Source organism: Eumetopias jubatus, unplaced genomic scaffold, assembly GCF_037043125.1.
Source record: "Eumetopias jubatus isolate StellerSeaLion01/CBP00866 unplaced genomic scaffold, mEumJub1_p1.0 scaffold_8, whole genome shotgun sequence".
NCBI classification, from domain to species: Eukaryota; Metazoa; Chordata; class Mammalia; order Carnivora; family Otariidae; genus Eumetopias; species Eumetopias jubatus.
In genome coordinates, this window is record NW_028274814.1 from 10,408,988 (window position 1) to 10,427,010 (window position 18,023).

At 34.6% G+C, this 18,023-nt stretch overlaps 1 protein-coding gene and 1 long non-coding RNA gene across 3 annotated transcripts in view; one reads left to right on the plus strand and one right to left on the minus strand.

Moving 5' to 3' along the window:
* The window catches only part of LOC148163658 (uncharacterized), a 71,935-nt gene extending 71,297 nt beyond the window's left edge, over nucleotides 1-638 (plus strand). The window contains exon 4 of the long non-coding RNA XR_015768757.1: nucleotides 552-638. This is a non-coding gene — a long non-coding RNA (uncharacterized LOC148163658). The remainder of the gene's footprint in view (nucleotides 1-551) is intronic.
* The window catches only part of LOC148163657 (ankyrin repeat domain-containing protein 26-like), a 90,560-nt gene extending 73,061 nt beyond the window's left edge, over nucleotides 1-17,499 (minus strand). Inside the window, exons 1-5 of one of the 2 annotated variants that reach the window (XM_088025471.1) lie at nucleotides 17,290-17,497; nucleotides 16,354-16,390; nucleotides 11,232-11,304; nucleotides 3,725-3,854; nucleotides 3,368-3,429 (exon numbers count right to left, since the gene is read on the minus strand). In XM_088025471.1, coding sequence (XP_087881597.1) covers nucleotides 3,368-3,429; nucleotides 3,725-3,854; nucleotides 11,232-11,304; nucleotides 16,354-16,390; nucleotides 17,290-17,314 — 327 coding nt within the window. In that variant the 5' untranslated portion in view covers nucleotides 17,315-17,497. Of the gene's footprint in view, nucleotides 1-3,367; nucleotides 3,430-3,724; nucleotides 3,855-11,231; nucleotides 11,305-16,353; nucleotides 16,391-17,289 lie in introns of both variants that reach the window. The other variant, XM_088025470.1, reaches the window with a different exon arrangement.
* Between the last annotated feature and the right edge of the window lie 524 nt (nucleotides 17,500-18,023).

Here is an 18,023-nt window from a genome sequence, read left to right on the forward strand (position 1 = left end):
GTAAACCAAACATGGAAGGTCAGAGTAAATACTTTCATAGACGGAAGACTGATTTCTATGTACCTTTCAACAGGAACTAACAAAACACCTAACTCTCCTTTGCATTTCCCACCAAAATAAAAGGACATTAAAAATATGTATTTAAACAAATTCTCTCATAAGTATATTTGCTACAAATTTAAACTGTTCCTGGCGGCAGAAACGTTTTCAGTGCTAAAATAAGAAGATACTTGACATGATGAGAAACCTTGGAGTATATCATGTTGAGTATAAACAGAACATTGTGGTAGCTGCTGCTTCATTTAGATAAACAAAGGCTTGGAATTTTTATTGATAGGAAAAATGGTTGAATGAAATGGCAAAGTAGGAAGAAAAACCTTTCTTGAAATTATATTTAAATAATAGCAAAAAATTTTAGATTCAGGTATGAAACTCTTCAAAAAGTATAGTAAGCTTTCCAAAGGGAAAAATAAAAACATTCATTTATTAATTACCTAAAAAGTACCAGGCACTTATTTTAGTATGCACATTTTCTTTTCTACACCCAACAGTAACAACAATGATTATGACAATGGGGTGGATCTTCCTGCTTCCTGGTCATTCCAAGACATAAGAGTGAAATGATGAACAGATGTGATCCATGGTTCTCTCTGTCTGGAATGTCCCTCTCCAAGACCTTCGCACGACCGGTCCTTCTCATCCGCCACTTGGCAGCTCTTGCCACATTCAGAGAGATCTTTCCTGACTAGCGAAATTCCACTCCCATTCTCATCCCCATCCTAAATAAACTCACCCAAAATTACCTAACATAACATTGCCATTTTCTTTATATGAAGCACTCATAGTAACTTACAATGGATTGTTGTTTCCTTATTTTTTCTGCTCCTACCACTACAGCCTAACCCCTCAACTTATACAGCCTGGTACATGGGTGATATTCAATAACAGAAATCTATTTAAGGTCAAAACATTTAAAATAATCTCACTGAGGGGGTGCCCTTGTGGCAGAGTCAGTTAAGTGTGCAACTCTTGATTGCAGCTCAGTTCATGATCTCAGGATCATGAGATCAAGCCCCATGTTGGGCTCCGTGCTGAGCATGAAGCCTACTTGGGATTCTCTCTCTCCCTCTTCTTCTGCCCCTCCCCACCCCTCTCACACGCTCTCTCTCTCTCTAAAAAAGAAATAAAATCATCTCACTGAGAAGGTCTCAAGTACCAAGTCACAATACTGTCGACCCTTATACAATGCAAGGGTTAAGGGCGTTCACAGCCGTGCAGCCAAAAATCCACATCTAACTTTTGATTCCCCAAAAACTTAACTACTAATCTCCTATTGAACTTCCTACTTTAAAAGCAATTAGACTTAAAAATAGGAAAAATGTAAATTGAAAACCAAAACATTTAAATAGAAGACCTCGTATCGGTTCTCTAGATCTAATCTACGTCTTAATCCTCATTTGGCCATTGACTGTAAAGTGAGCATGGAAGGTCAGAGTAAATTATAACCTAATGCTGACCTTACCAATAATGTAAAATCAATTAACACATTTTCATGTTATATGTATTATATACTGGATTCTTACAATATAAAGAAAAGGCTATTAAGAAAATCATAAGGAAAACAGATTAACAGTACTGTACTATATCAAAAAAAGTCTGTGTAAGTGGACACACAATTCAAACTCATCCCGTCCAAGGGTCAACTGTATACCTATACAATGTCACTGAAACTTAACATATCCCAAATTAGAAATCCACCTGCCCGTTCTAACTTTGCCATTCTTTTCTTGACACTACTGCCATTTATTTTATTGTCCTTCAGAAATCTTCACATTTAAAAAAAGTGTCCTCAGTATTTAATAAATCACTAAATACTGCTGTGATCATTTTTGTCCTGTATTTCTCTAGCAGCCTTTACAGTATACAAAGTGTTTTCACGTTTGTTACCACATTTGTTCATTACACATACCTGAGAGGTAGGTATTAGTACCATTTTTATGAATGAGGTCACTGACATTCAAACAGGTTAAACAAGTTTTTCTGGGATCCCACAGCTACCAAGTGACAGAACCAGGATGCTAGCATATCTTTTGACTTCAAACACGGTGTTTGCACCATTGTATAGCACCTGCCTGTGCTAAGAGCTCAGGCCCTTTTTACCTCTTTCCATGGTCTGTCACCTTAAAATAGGTCATCATTACTTTATACTTATGTTACTACAAGTATGGCTGCCACAAAGATACTTAATGCATACTATTTTAACTATCCAAAATGGCTTTTACCTATTAAAACACCACTGAACCAGGGATGCCTGGGTGGCTCAGTTGGTTCTGGGATCTAGCCCCATGTGCTCAGTGGGGAGCCTGCTTCTCCCTCTCCCTCCGCACCTCCCCCAGCTCACACTCTCTTTCTCTCTCTCTCTCTCAAATAAATAAATAAAATCTTTTTAAAAATAAATAAATAAAACACCAATAAAACAATTTGTTATTATATTCCAAATTCTCCTTGTAAATCCACTTGACAATCTAAATATAATACTTTCAGGGCCCCTGGATGGCTCAGTCAGTTGAGTGTCCAACTCTTGGTATCAGTAGTGCTCTGTGCCCAGAGTGGAGTCCGCTTTAGATTTTCTCTCCCTCTCTCCCTGGCTCACTCACTCTCTCTCTCTCAAATAAATAAATAAAATGTTAAAAAAAAAATATATATATATATATATATATAAAATACTTTGAAGTCCCAGGCATTAGCTTTTCAATTTCCAAGTTGTAAAAAACTATAATCCAAACTTTCTAGATCTCATTAGGAATTTTGCACATCCATATAAACCACAGAATCACATCCGGCCATAGGTTGGCCTGGAGTAATTCTTTAGTTTTTTAAATAACTGAATTTCAAAACCCAAACTACTTCCTTATCACTCCTGAGCCTTGGTTTTCTGAAATAATACTACACAGCTTTCATTAAGTTAAACTTGCAAAATAGCAGAACTGTATTATGCTGTATTATTATACTTAGCACATAATTATTTTGTCAATTACAGGTAAAAAGTATAAGGAAATAGTTTTTATGGGCAAATGCAGAGATGACAGAGTAGAGGCTAAGCATCCCTTTTATGATTTAACATCATTCAATGCTTACATATTTTTTAAGATTTTATTTATTTGACAGAGAGACAGCAAGAGAGGGAACACAAACGGGGGAGTGGGAGAGGGGGAAGCCGGCCTCCCGCTGAGCAGGAAGCCCGATGCTGGGCTCGATCCCAGGACCCTGGGATCATGACCTGAGCCGAAGGCAGACACTTAACTGACTGAGCCACCCAGGTGCCCCACAATGCTTATATTTTAAAATAAGAAGAAGAAAACAGTACCTCAGAATCCAAAGGTGATTCTCCATCTTCCTCTTCTCCTAATCCTAATGCTGACATCGTAACTATAAAGTACAGTCACAGATACATTAATGAAACATTATTATGAATTTTAAACGTATATACAAGCTTATCCCCACTCTTGAATATTTCAATAAAATTAATAGCAGTAAAGATTTTCAGAGGTGGAATTATTTTCAGGAAGAAAAAGTTGGTAGTAGTCGGGATACTTAATAAGAAAGACAGCAAAAGAAAAATATGTTAATGAAATGCGCAACATATCTGGATCTACATACTTTCAGATTTTTTTATACTAGCATTTGAGCATAGGAAAAAATTCATAGATGTTTACTAACTTACCACTACTATTACTTTTGTATGCTCTATCAGCAGAAGTCAGATTGTCATTAACTGTTTGCTCTTGTGGAGCACTTTCAGTAATACTAATACCATCGTCCTGTTTTCCAATTGCTGGCTGCACCTCTCCTTCCTATAAAAACAACACAAAACAAAAACCCAACTTCAGAAAACATCACATTAATTCACTTATTCACTCACTCACTCACTCACTCACTCAGAATGACAAATACATACCGTACCCGTCAAGTCATAGGCACTCTCCTGGGAGAAGCTGGAAATACAAACGACAGAGACTGCCCTGTATGCTAGCAGGCTAGAGACGGACAACGACAAGTAAGAACAGAAGAGTATCATTTACTAGTTCTACAGGTGAAGTGAATAAAGCACAGTGAAGGCACAAAGGAGAAAAGAGATGCATATGAGAAGCTGAGGAAATGCTGCAGACAGGGCTGTATATTGAAAGACAGACCGAAGGACATTCTAGAAAAGGTAGAATGAGCGAAAGGATGAAGTATGAAATAACACAGTAAGTGATGACAGCTCCAGAATGTGGCAAAACTGGAACACAATTCTTGGGAATGGGATAGAGAGAGATAATTGGAAAATCAGGACTGAACCAAAAAAGGCAAGTGTCATGCTAGAATATGAACTTTCTCCTTCATGTAATGGGGATCCACTAAATAAGCAGAGGAGTTACATCGTCAGAAATATATTTTAGAAAGGTCTGACAGCAACGTGAAGATGAACATAAAGGAACCAAAACCAGAAGAGTATTTCAGAACTATGTGAGAGAGTGAATTATGATAAGATATGAAAAATGGTAAGCAGGGACAAAATACTGAATGTGGTGATTTTTTTGTTTTGTTTTTTATTTTTTTTTTAAGATTTTTTATTTATTTCTCAGAGAGAAAGCACAGGGCAGGAGTGTCAGGCAGAGAGAGAAGCAGGCTTCCCGCTGAGCAAGGAACCCAACTTGGGACTGGATCCCAGGACCCCTGGATCATGATCTGAGCTGAAGGCAGCCCCTTAACGGAGGGAGCCTCCCAGGCGTCCCTTTTTCTAATTTAAATTCAATTAATTAACATATAATGTATTACTGGTTTCAGAGGTAGGGATGTGGTGATTTCTTTTTTTTAAAGATTTACTTAATTTTGAGAGAGAGTGTGCGTGCGTGCAGGGGGAGGGGCAGAGGGACAGGAAGAGAGAGAATCCTCAAGCCGACTCCCTACTCAGTATGGAGCCTGATACAGGGCTTGATACCAGGACCCTGAGATCATAACCTGAGCCAACATCAACAGTCGGATGCTTAACCGAGTGAGCCACCCAGGTGCCCCTGGATGTAGTAATTTCAGGGAAGCTTGGAGTCCAGGAGTTTTCCTGCTTCAGTGTTTCAGTGGTACAATATATTAGGATGGGGAAAACAAATGACAAAGCAGATTACAAAAAGTCAGGGAAGAGGAAAGGGTCAGAAGCAATGTCTTCAATCTGGGACATACCAAATTTGAAGCACCCAGGAGACTTAAGGAGAAAGTTTTAGACAAGTAGATTTGGAGTAGGAAAAAATGATAAGAAAAGCACATGTTAAAAAAACATAAATATCTCTAAAATATACTAACCTGATATAATTAATGTAAACCTACACAGAACTCTGAAATTTTCAGAATAAACATAAAAACGGGGGAAAAAACCATGGGATTCAATATTTCATTTATATACTTCAACATTAGTTTCAAGGATAGAAAATAGACTTTTCTTAATATAGGCAAGTTAGTGGGCACCTGGGTGGCTCAGCTGGTTAAGCATCTGACTCTTGATTTGGGCTCAGGTCATGATCTCAGGTTTGTCAGATTGAGTCCCAAAATCAGGCTCCATGCTCAGTGGGGAGTCTGCTTCTCTCCCTCTCTTTTTCTCTCCCTCGGCCCCTCCCCCCCACTCTCTCTCTCTCTCTCTCTCTGAAATAAATCTTTAGAAAAAAAATATATATAGGCAAGTATTCATTTCTGTAATGAATACCATTTTTAAGATTAATAAAAAGATTTAATTGCAAAACACCAATTCAAAATTTTGTAAGAATACTTTTCTAAAAATTAATTTTAAAAGATTGAAAAGAGAAATACTTATGGGATTATAGAATTCTGAGGCATTTTTAAGTACTAGTATGATGTATGAGAAAAATATAAAACCCTATTTTAAAATTCACATGATTTTCTTATTCCACTGTGAACAACATACTGATAGCTCTAATTTCCTATCTCTGAATATAGGATGGTAGTTAAAGACTGGAGAAAGAATCTAGTATTAAAAAATTAATAATCAAGATCATCCAAGTTGAAGGTATTAAAGTCTCCAAAAACATGTATGATTATCAAGCAGGACCCAATATTCACATGAGGAAAGAAGAAAGGGAGAAAAAAAATCAAATCACCAGTATTTCTGAGTTTCAGATATGAAAGAATTCACGTGTTAAATTTAACAACTACTGGGGTGCCTGGCTGGCTCAGTCGGAAGAGTGTGTGACTTTTGATCTCAGGGTTGTGAGTTCAAGCCCCGTGTTGGGTATAGAGATTACTTAAAATTTTTTAAATCTAAAACAAAAATTAACAACTATGAATACTAAAGTTTCCTGAGAATAATATAAAATGTATCCACTATTGGAAATATTTGAAAAAGTAAAAATCATCTTCCAGAAATAATTCTGTATACTCTGTTGGCAACCTTTCCTTCCTTATGATTCTACAATGACAAATAGTTCATATTAGAAAAAAACTATAAATTGTGAGTTCATTCATTTGATGTGCGTCTATGTATCTATTAAATGCAGATACATTTAAAAATAAATAAATCACAATCCAGAAACAAAATTTTATATTTTTTCTTTAAGAGTGTTGCAGCTTAAAATTTATTTCATTTATTGGATAAAGATTAAGAACCTCACTTACATAATCCAGTTTTAATTAATGAAAAGACTAAATGTTTACTTATTTCCTCTCTTTATTCTCAAAAAGATCTAAAACCTACCAAGATTATACCACACAGTAAATTAAATCAGAAACCACAAGAAAGGGCACCTAGGTGGCTCAGTTGGTTAAGTGTCTGCCTTCAGCTCAGGTCATGATCCCAGGGTCCTGGGATTGAGTCCTGCATCAGGCTCCCTCCTCAGCACCTCCCCCTGATCATGCACTGGCATTCTCTCTCTCACAAAAATAAATATATAAAATCTTAAAAAAAAGAAAGAAACCACAAGAAAGACAACGGCCAAAAATTCAAAATTCATAATAAATCTGATTAAGGCCTAAAACAGATTTCACTTTGCATTATCTATAAACACAGGTTTTGCTAAATTAAATATATCACACTTTATTAAACTTAAATGTAAGGATGAAATTTTCTTCCAGTTCTTCATAAAAAATTAATAGTTGTAAGGATTACAAGTATCACATTTGATAAAATAATTATAATATTCACCATTATCAAATGGGCACCACTACACAGAGAACACAGGTTTTGGAATCATTCAAATGTAGATTCAAATCTCAGTTCTGCCATTTACTAAGCCTACATTTTCTCATGGGATGAGGATTATGAGAGATTTAATAGCTAGTCCCAAAATGTTATTTTCCTTACCCCTAACTGATTATTATATAAATTCTTCCTCAAAAAGTTCAAAATAAAGCTACCCTACAACTCAGCAATTGCACTACTAGGTATTTATCCAAAGGATCCAAACATAGTGATCTGAAGGGGCACCTGCACCCCAATGTTTATAGCAGCAATGTCCACAATAGCCAAACTACAGAAAGAACCCAGATGTCCACTGACAGATGAATGGATAAAGAAGCGCGCGCGCGCGCGCACACACACACACACACACACACACACACACACACACACACACACACACACACACTGGAATGTTACTCAGCCATCAAAAAGAATGAAATCTTGCCATTTGCAATGACATGAATGGAGCTAGAGGGTATTATGCTAACTGAAATAACTCAGTCAGATAAAGACAAATACCATGATTTCACTCATATGTGGAATTTAAGGAACAAAACAGATGAACATAGGGGAAAGGAAGGGAAAAAAAGAAAAAGATGAAAACAGAGAGGGAGGCAGATCCTAAGAGACTCTTAACTATAGGGAAGAAACAGAGGGTTGCTAGAGGGGAGGTAGGCGGGGGAAGAGGAATAACTGGGTGATGGGCATTAAGGAGGGTGCTTGAATTAATGAGCACTGCAACTGATGAATCACTGAATTCTACCACTGAAACTAATAATACAGTCATTGTATATATATATTATTGATATATATATATATATAAATTAAATTATATATAAATTATATAAATTATTATATATATATATATAAATTAAATTGAATTTAATTTAATTTATATATATATATAAATTAAATTGAATTTAAATTTTATATATTTATAAAATTATAAATTATATAAATTAAATTGAATTTAAATTTATATATTTATATATATATATATAATTAAATTGAATTTAATATATATATATTAAATTGAATTTATAAATATATAAATTAAATTGAATTTAAATTTTATATAAATTAAATTGAATTTAAATTTTAAAAATATATATATATATATATTTTTTTAAATTTATAAATTTTATATATATAAATTAAATTGAATTTAAATTTTAAAAAATTTTATATATATAAATTAAATTTTTAAATTATTTTTATTAATTTTTTTAATATATATATATATAAAAATATTATATATTTTTTAAATAAATTTAAAAAATATAAATTTTTAAAATTTATAAATTTTATATATATAAATTAAATTGAATTTAAATTTTAAAAAATTTTATATATATAAATTAAATTGAATTTAAATTTTAAAAAAATTTAAATACTTTCTTTACCAAAGTAATCTAAAATAAAAATTTATTCCTAGGTAACTGAAATTATTATTGAAAAAAACAAACATTAAGATTTAATTATTTATTATATTTAAAAATGTGTTTGCATGATTTATATTTCCATGAATATCTCTTACAGGAGAAAATATTAAAATTTAGTTTTCAGTAGTATCTTATTTAGGTAAGTTGGGATTGCAAACAGTTTAAATTGCTTTTGTTTGTCAAAATGCTAAAGACAAATGATTGTTTAAATTCAGCTCCTTCAAGAGGAAAAGAATAATAATAAATCTTGTGGGGCAATGATTCATGAATGAAAACCACATACAAACAATAGAAAGCCATAACCAAATATGTTGACAAGGGAGACAGAAAGAGATGGACTGAAAGAACAGACTAAAATGTTTTCTGCAAGGAAAAATTAGGGTAAGGATAAGTCATTAAAAAAAAGCATTGGGGGGAAAAGAAGAGAAAAGGAAAAGCATAAGACAGGACCAATCAATCAAGCACAAGCTTAAGACAAGGAAGAAAAGGAAAAACGTAAGTAAAAAAAGGTAAGTGGAAAAAATATTTTTCAGTATATGTAAGTATGATTATGGATATACTATAAACAGAAGTCTCAAATTTTTTCAATTACATGTTATAAATATATGTTACATATATGTTATAAATATATACATTACATATATATTATAAATATATCTAAAACAGAGGCTTTCGTTCATAGTATATCCCTAATAACACTGATTTTTCTCACTCTGCAATTATTTGTTTATAAATACTGTAGTAAAGAATTTAATTTTTTCACTGTAAAGTAAATTGTTCAATTAGTGGTCACCTATCAGTACCTGAAAGCTATAAATTATTACTACAGAGAGAAAAAAATAGAAAAAGAAATGTTTCTAACACATCAACTTTCCACATGGAGAAAGAATCGGTAATGAGAATTCTAAGGAGAAATGTACACCTTGAAAGCATATATCTAATGCGACACAGATGGGGTTAAAAGGTTGAGGAATTTTTATCTAAAATTCTGGGGCACCTCGGTGGCTCAGTCAATTAAGCGTCTGCCTTTGGCTCGGGTCATGATACCAGAGTCCTGGTATCAAGTCCCACATCGCGCTCCTGGCTCTGCGGGGAGTCTGTTTCTCCCTCTGACTCTCTCACCTCTCACGCTGTTTCTCTCTCTCTCTCTCTCTCTCAAATAAATAAATAAATAAAATCTTAAAAAAAATAACAAAATTCTGAGCTCACAATTAGACGATACTAAATAATATACTGTAACCTTTTTTCTTATTTATTTCCTCAACATAATTCATTTGCACTTATAAATCTTAAACATAAAAAGGGAATATAGGGTGCCTGGGTAGCTCGGTTGGTTAAGCCACTGCCTTTGGCTCAGGTCATGATCCCAGAGTCCTGGGACTGAGTCCCACATCGGGCACCCGGCTCAGCGGGGAGCCTGCTTCTCCCTCCGGCCCTCTCCCCTCTCACGCTGTTTCTCTCTCTCTCAAATAAATAAATAAATAAATAAATAAAATATTTAAAAACATAAAAATAAAAAAAAGGAATATAAATTTGAGCCATATTTTTAAAAATTCATATCTTTAATTATGACACATTATGCACATTATAACATTCCATTATACAGAATTCCATCTGTCTGCTCATTTATTCACATTCAGAAAATATTAAATGGCTTCTTCCAAGCAAGACTTTATTCTAGGTGTTCTAGGAGATGCACAATTACGTTTCCTAACATCCAGTAGCTTATACTGATGCAGGGGCTTTAAAATGAATATTTAAATAAGAATGAAATTTTAAATTTTAGAATCTGATACAAAGATTGAGTAGATATTTTTAAAAACTATACTATAAAAGATTTCTGAAATTGGACATTTTACAATATGGGTATGAAGAGCCTCTGCTTCCAGAGCTGATTATTATTTTAGGCAAAACATGCATTCTTCACTTAGATAAAGTTTTAACTATACTCTTAATGGAATTATTTTGAAAACAGTGGAATACCTTTGCAATATAAATTTTGAGAAACTATTTAAATTTCTGAATTTCCACAATTTCTAATATTATTTTAGTCTAAATGTAGAACAAAGGATAGAAATAGAGAAAGAAGTCTTTTGTAACATATGTTACCAAAGTAAAAACTGTCCAAGAAAAAAAATCTCCGCAATAATTGAATCCACTGAAGATTTCATTTAGGCATGAGTATAAACGTCATATTAAGAAAGAAAGAACGAAAGAAAGAAAGAAAGGTCATGTTAAGATAATTTAAAACTCACAGTAAGAATCGTTACCCTTGACCAAGTATCTTATTTCCTCCATTATGGAAAAGCTTTTCCCAATATAATTATCCTGTCATTATGTATTTTCCAGCCCATTTTTTGCAGCCTCCACCTTCAGTATTTACCAGAGTAGTAAAAAAAAAAAAAAAAAATTCAACTCGTCATATTTCTACAAAATGGTTTGTTATGACCAACTTTCCATCACAAACATAAAATGATAGGTAGGCCACTGCTAAATTTTAAGAGTAAATAATATACAAACTAAATTCAGAGCAGGAAAACAAATTTCACAAGAGAGTACTTTACCTGGATACCAAAATTTAAGTCTTCAGCATCTGATGTAAGCCATGAATCATCAGTACTAGGTTTAATGGAAATACTTTAGAGCAAAAACACACAACAAAAACAAGTTCATTAGAAAGAAAAATCGAATGAAAGGTCAGCTATATCTATTTATTGAATGAAGTTTCTTGATATAATTAAAATTTGGCCTCTGTTTTTGTTACTAAGTTTGTATTTTAATTCCTGTATCATTAACATACAAGTACTATATTAGCTTCATGTATACAATATAATGATTCGGCAATTCCATACATCACCCAGTGCTCATCATGACAAGTGCATTCCTTAATCCTTACCTCCTATTTCACCCATTCCCCCACCCATCTCCCCTCTGGTAACCATCAATTTGTTCTCTATCATTAAGACTCTGTTTCTTGGTTTGTCTTTTTTTTTTCCCCTTTGCTCATTTTTATTGTTTCTGAAATTCTACATATGAGTAAAATCACATGGTATTTGTCTTTCTCTGACTGACTTCACTTAGCATAATACTCTCTAGTTCCGTCCATTTCATTGCAAATGGCAAGATTTCATTCTTTTCTCTGCCTGAATAATATTCCACTGTGTATATATATCACTTCTTTATCCATTCATCTATCAATGGACACTTGGGCTGACTCTGGTAAATAATGCAGTAGTAAACATACGGGTGCATGTATCCCCTTCCATTGGTGTTTCTGTATTTTTTGGGTAAATACCCAGTAGTGCAATTACTGGATTATAGGGTGGTTCTATTTTTAACTTTTTGAGGAAATTCCATACTGTTTCCCACAGTGGCTGCACCAGTTTGCATTCCCACCAACAATCCAAGAGGGTTCCTTTTTCTCCGCATCCTCGCCAACACTTTTTTATGTTTTTGATTTTAGTCATTCTGACAGGTATGAAGTGGTATCTCATTGTAGTTTTGATTTTCCTTTCCCTGATGATGAATGATGTTGAGCATCTTCCTATGTGCCTGTTGACCATCTGTATATTTTCTCTGGAAAAATGTCTGTTCATGGCTTCTGATTATTTTTAAACTGCACTGTGTTTTGGGTGTTGAGTTCAATCGGTTCTTTATATTTGTATACTAACCCTTTATCAGATATGTCATTTGCAAATATCTTCTCCTATTCATAGGTTGCCTTTTCATTTTGTGGACTGATTCCTTCACTGTGCAAAAGCTTTTGATTTTGATGTAGTCACAACAGTTTATTTTTGCTTTTATTGCTCTTGCCTCAGGAGACATAATCAGAGAAAAAACAAAAACAAAAACACTGCTACAGCCAATATCAGAGAGATTACTGCTTGTGCTCTCTTCAAGTATTTTTATGATTTCAGGTGTCACATTTAGGTCTTAAACCCATTTTTTAGTTTATTTTTAAAGAAAGTGGTCCAGTTTCATTCTTTTGGATGTAGCTGTCCAGTTTTCGCAACACCATTTGTTGAAGAGACTGCTTTTTCTCCATTGGATATTCTTTCCTGCTTTGTCAAAGATTAATTGATCATATACTAATGGGTTTATTTCTGGGGTTTTCTGTTCTATTCCACTGATCTGTATTTGTTTTTTCCAGTACCATATTGTTTTGATTACTACACCTTTGTAATAGAACTGGAAATCTGGAATTGTGATACTTCCAATTTGTTTTTCAATATTGCTTTGGCTATTCGAGGTCTTCAGTGGTTCCATACAAAGTTTAGGATTGTTTGTTCTAGTTCTGTGAAAAATGTTGGTATTTTAATAGGCATTGCATTAAATCTGTAGATTGCCTTGGGTAGTAGAGACATTTTAACAATATGTGTTTTTCCCATCCATGAGCATGCAACGTCTTTCCACTTCTTCTGTCTTGACACAATTTCTGTCATCAATGTTTTATAGTTGTTAGAGTATAGGTCTTTCAAAATTTGGTCTCTGTTTTTAAAAAGGTTTTCGTTATCTATTTTGCCTCCACCTCTCCGAAGATGTGAAATACCTACTGAAGACCCAGTCTCAGTTCCCATAACTAAGAGTGACAGGCAAGGAATTCTCTGAAATGTTTGAAAGTTAATTGTTCAAAAGTTAACCACAATGAATTATCACCTTACACCTGTCAGAATGGCTAGAATCAAAAACAAAAAAAACAAGTGTTGGTGAGGATGTAGAGAAAAAGGAACCCTTGTGCAAGGGTGATGGGGATAGGAAATGGTGTGAAAAACAGTATGGAGGTTCCCTGTAATATTAAAAATAGAAATACCATATGATCCAGTAATTCCATACTGGTTATTTACTTTCCCAAAGATAATGAAAACACTAATTTGAAAAGATATATGCACCCCCATGTTTACTGCAGCATTATTTACAACAACCCAAGTGTCCATCAATAGATGTATCTCTTACACACACAAACACACACACACACACAGAGGAATGTTACTCAGCCATAAGAAAGAATATGATCTTGCCATTTGCAACAATGCAGATGTACCAGAGGGTATTAGCTAAGTGAAATGAGTCAGAGAAAGACAAATACTGTATGATTTCACTTATATGTAGAATCTAGAAAGCAGAACAAATGAACAAACAAAAAGCAGAAACAGACCCAGAAATAGAGAGAATTCTGTATTGCCAGAAGGGAAGGGGGTGGGGGACGGACACAATGGGTGAAGGGGAATGGGAGGTTCAGGATTCCAGTTATAGTAAGTCACAGGGATACAAGTACAGCATAGGGAATATAGTCAATGGTACTGTAATAGCATTATGCAGTAACAGATAGTAGCTACACTTGTGGTGAGCATGGTGTAACATATAGAGTTGTTCAAGCACTACCTTGTACACCTGAAACTAACATACCATCTTGGGTCAACTATGCTTCAATTAAAAGAAATAAATAAATATATAAATGTTAAAGAACAAATTTATGCTATTAGTGGGAATACTATTCCCAGATTAAAAGATTAAATATTATAAGGTCCAAATTTTTTCCTTCACAGGTCCTGCCTTATTTAGGTCTACATAAACTAGCAAGACCTTAAAAACCTTCACAGGCACTCAGATACCCAAGAAGAGAGACTGCGATAAAAATAGAGTCCGGGTAGCTGTGCCTCCATTTCCCTATACACTGCCTAGTATTTTCTTTCTGTGAGTTCCCACTCCTATTATCACTCTTCTGCAGGGTTCAGTGGTACTCTCCAACCTTTAAGTCTTTAGCCTATGAACACACAGACTCCCAAAACAAGGATAGGCTCAAATGACCAAGAGTAGGAGCCATTTCCTGCTCCTGGAGAACAAGCTAAATGGAGTTTCAGTCCTCCATGTAGTCATCTCAACATAGACATGTTACCAACTACCCAAATAAAACTCTTACTGATTTGACAGCCAGTCCCACCCACCAAACTCTACATGCATATGGGCAGGGCATCAGAGAATTAAGAAAAGAGGTGGAGTGAGGAGACCGCTACCTTGGGCCATACATCTATGTTGTGTAGAATCTCCATTCCGCCTATTACTCAAGAGGATCTAAGCCACTCTCTGTAAGTTGGGGTGCAAGTAGATGATATCACATTCTTATATGCTGTAAAAAGATTCTTCCCAGTGGCTCAAATGATTTTAATATCTCTCAACAGAAAACCTGAAGTATGCTAGTTCATTCAATTAAACCAACAAAACAAAAAAGCTGCTCAAGATTCTCTTCAACCCTCTATTTTAATATGCCTTTCTAAACAACTCCCAATATCCTGTGACTTCAATCCTTTGTGTGTGTGTGAGTGTGTGTGTGTGTGTGAGTGTGTGTGTGTGTGTGTGTGTATCCTTCATTCCTATAATTCATCTTTAACTTATTATAAACCCCACTATTCTGACATCTTTTCTGAAACTATCCAACCAAGTGTTATTCTTCTTTAAACTTGGCCTCTCCTGCTAATTCCTTCCTTACCCACCTTCACTGTTTTCACAAGACCCCCTCCCCATCTTTCAGTTATTAAGACATTCACCTACAAGATGAAAAAAAGGAAAAAAACCTGAATTTAAATCTCATTTCTGTCCCTTATCATATCCAAATAAGTCACTTTTAAATCTTTTGAGTTTCAAATTCTTCATTTAAACAACCACTTGGTGAGGATGTTACACATAGGTTGCAGTACCAGAGGGTATTTTGATTAATTCATCTCTGAGATTCCTTAAAATCCTGAAATTCTATGTGCTTTTGATTTTGTCTAGAGAAAAACAGAGACTATTTAGCTGGCAGAAATGGAAAAATTAATGGACTAACAGAAACACCAAGAAAAGCAGAGAACAAAGTAAAAAAAAAAATTAAGAAAAGATTATAGAAAAGTCATGGAGAAAAGGAAAAAGGTCTACAAAAAAAGAAGAAGCTTCAAAGAACTAGTCAAGGGTACTAGCCTAAAGGGAAAACTAGACTGGGAAGTCAGTAAATAGAGAATCATTTAGAAGTATCCTCTAAATAGATGATAAATTTAATTAACGTAACATGGTCTACACCTAGATTACATATCCTTCACTTCTGGAAAAAATCATTCATCTCAAGGAGAGCAGACATCACTATATCTAAGAATTTGCCTGATTAGGTCTTGCTTGTGTAAAAGCTATGTACTGTGGCCACAGGTAACTGAGATCCACCCTAAAATCTTTGACAGTAAAAACAAGAGACTAGTTACCACTGCAATAATGACCTCTAGTTATCACTAGTCGTCAAATATATTAGGACAAATGCTTGAACGAACCTGGTTTCTTAAGAAAACTCTAAATCAGGGGTAGCACATAACTAAATTTGAATGAGTTGATCTGACTAGGATCTGTATCTTAATCCCTGTGCTGCTGAGGGACAAAAGAAGGGATGTGGGAGTCACACAGGCTGACAGTCAAATCATGGGTCTGCTACTCATTAACTATGCAATCACAGGTCCATTAATCAACCTCCCTGCACCACAGCTGACTAATAAAAAATAGGCTATAATAGCAGACTACTTTGTGAAGCTGTTGTAATGACTATATAAGTAATAAATGTCAAGCACATAATATAGTGTCTAGTCTAGCCCAGAGAACTCAACAAATGCTTTTCTCTGCATTCCCTTAGTTAACACGTAATTTTAAAGACTCCATAAAAAATCCTACCTGCTTAAAGACTCTTCTTTAGAAATCTTATCCGCCACTAAAGAGAAAAGTAAAATACATTTTAAATCAACAATAGGAAAATACAGAATATTAAAAGTATAAGACTGATGATTTGTTAAGAATATTAAAAGTATAAGACTGTTTTGTTAAAAAGTATTTGTTAAAAAGTATTTGTTAAAAAGTATTCCTTCAAGACCACACCTGGAAACCACACTGGAAAGACTATTAGTTATATTATTGGTAGGCAGTTAATGCATTAAGAAATCTTACTTTCTCCTCTACATTTACCAAATGCAAGAAGAGAACGGTATTTATCAGAATGTGATACCTTGTAACCAAACCCTATGAGACTGACAGAAAGTGCTATCATTAGCAGAATCATTATCATAGACTGACAATGTCAAACTTAAATAACATGATTCTTCTGGACTTCCACTACTAGGAGCAGTTAAACGAGACTATATTTATTTTGCTGTAACACAACAGAACTTCTCCAGCTCTTCAGCAGAGACTTAAGTTTAGAATGAAACATGTCATCACAAAGTTTGGTCTATACCACTGTACTTTGTAGCATGGCGAAACATAACCAACAGACTCTCTCTGGCCTTCTTTCCAATTGCAGGTAAGTATGAAAGATTTTAGTGATTTTAGTGATTCTGGTTTTATAAAGTATAACCTCTTGAGACTATCTACTTTCATTGCTAGAGAGTCTATCTGGACCCACCTCTTAGACCAGGATGGTACCAATGGTTAGTGCTAGGTAGCAGTACATGATGTCATTGTTCTCAACCCTCCCCACTATGTGACAAATGTCTACAGAAATCACACTTTTTCAGTCTGTAAGGCATATGTCATCAGATCCTACACTGATGAACACAAACAAAACAAAACAAAACAAAAGGACAAAGAATATCTTGAATCACTACATTCAATTACCTTGGAATTTTAATTTTTTAAACATTCAAGAAGAGGGGCGCCTGGGTGGCTTAGTCGGTTAGGTGGTTAAGCATCTGTCTTCAGCTCAGGTCATGATCTCTGGTCCTGGGATCGAGCCCCACATCGGGCTCCCTGCTCAGCGGGGGTGTCTGCATCTCCCTCTCCCTCTGCCCCTCCCCCTCTTCAAGTTCTCTCTCTCAAATAAATAATATCTTTAAAAAAATAAACATTCAAGAAGATATCCACTGTATGATTGCAACTATAGGACATTCTGGAAAAAGGAAAACTTTTCAAGTTAGGAGTTAAGAGTTGCAGCAAAGGGAGTAGAATGAATAGAAACAGCACGGAGGACTTTTAAGGCAGTGAAACTATTCCGTGTCATTATACATTTGTTAAAACCAACAGAATGTACAACATCAAGACTGAACCGTAATGTCAATTATGGACTTTGGATGGTAAAGATGAGTTAATGTAAATAAAACAAACTATCACTGTGGTACAGGATGTTGACAACAGGGGAGGCTATGCATGTATGGCAACATGGGGTAAATGGAAACTCTCTGTACTTTCTGCTATATTTTGCTGCTAACTTGAAAATGTTCTAAAAAAGTAAGGTCTATTTATCGTGAAGAAAAAAAAAGGCATCCACTGAGCCTGCTATTACCATGTATTAAAGATACAGCCACCATGAAAATTAAGATAAAGACCGAAGTAACAGAATACAGGTATTATCC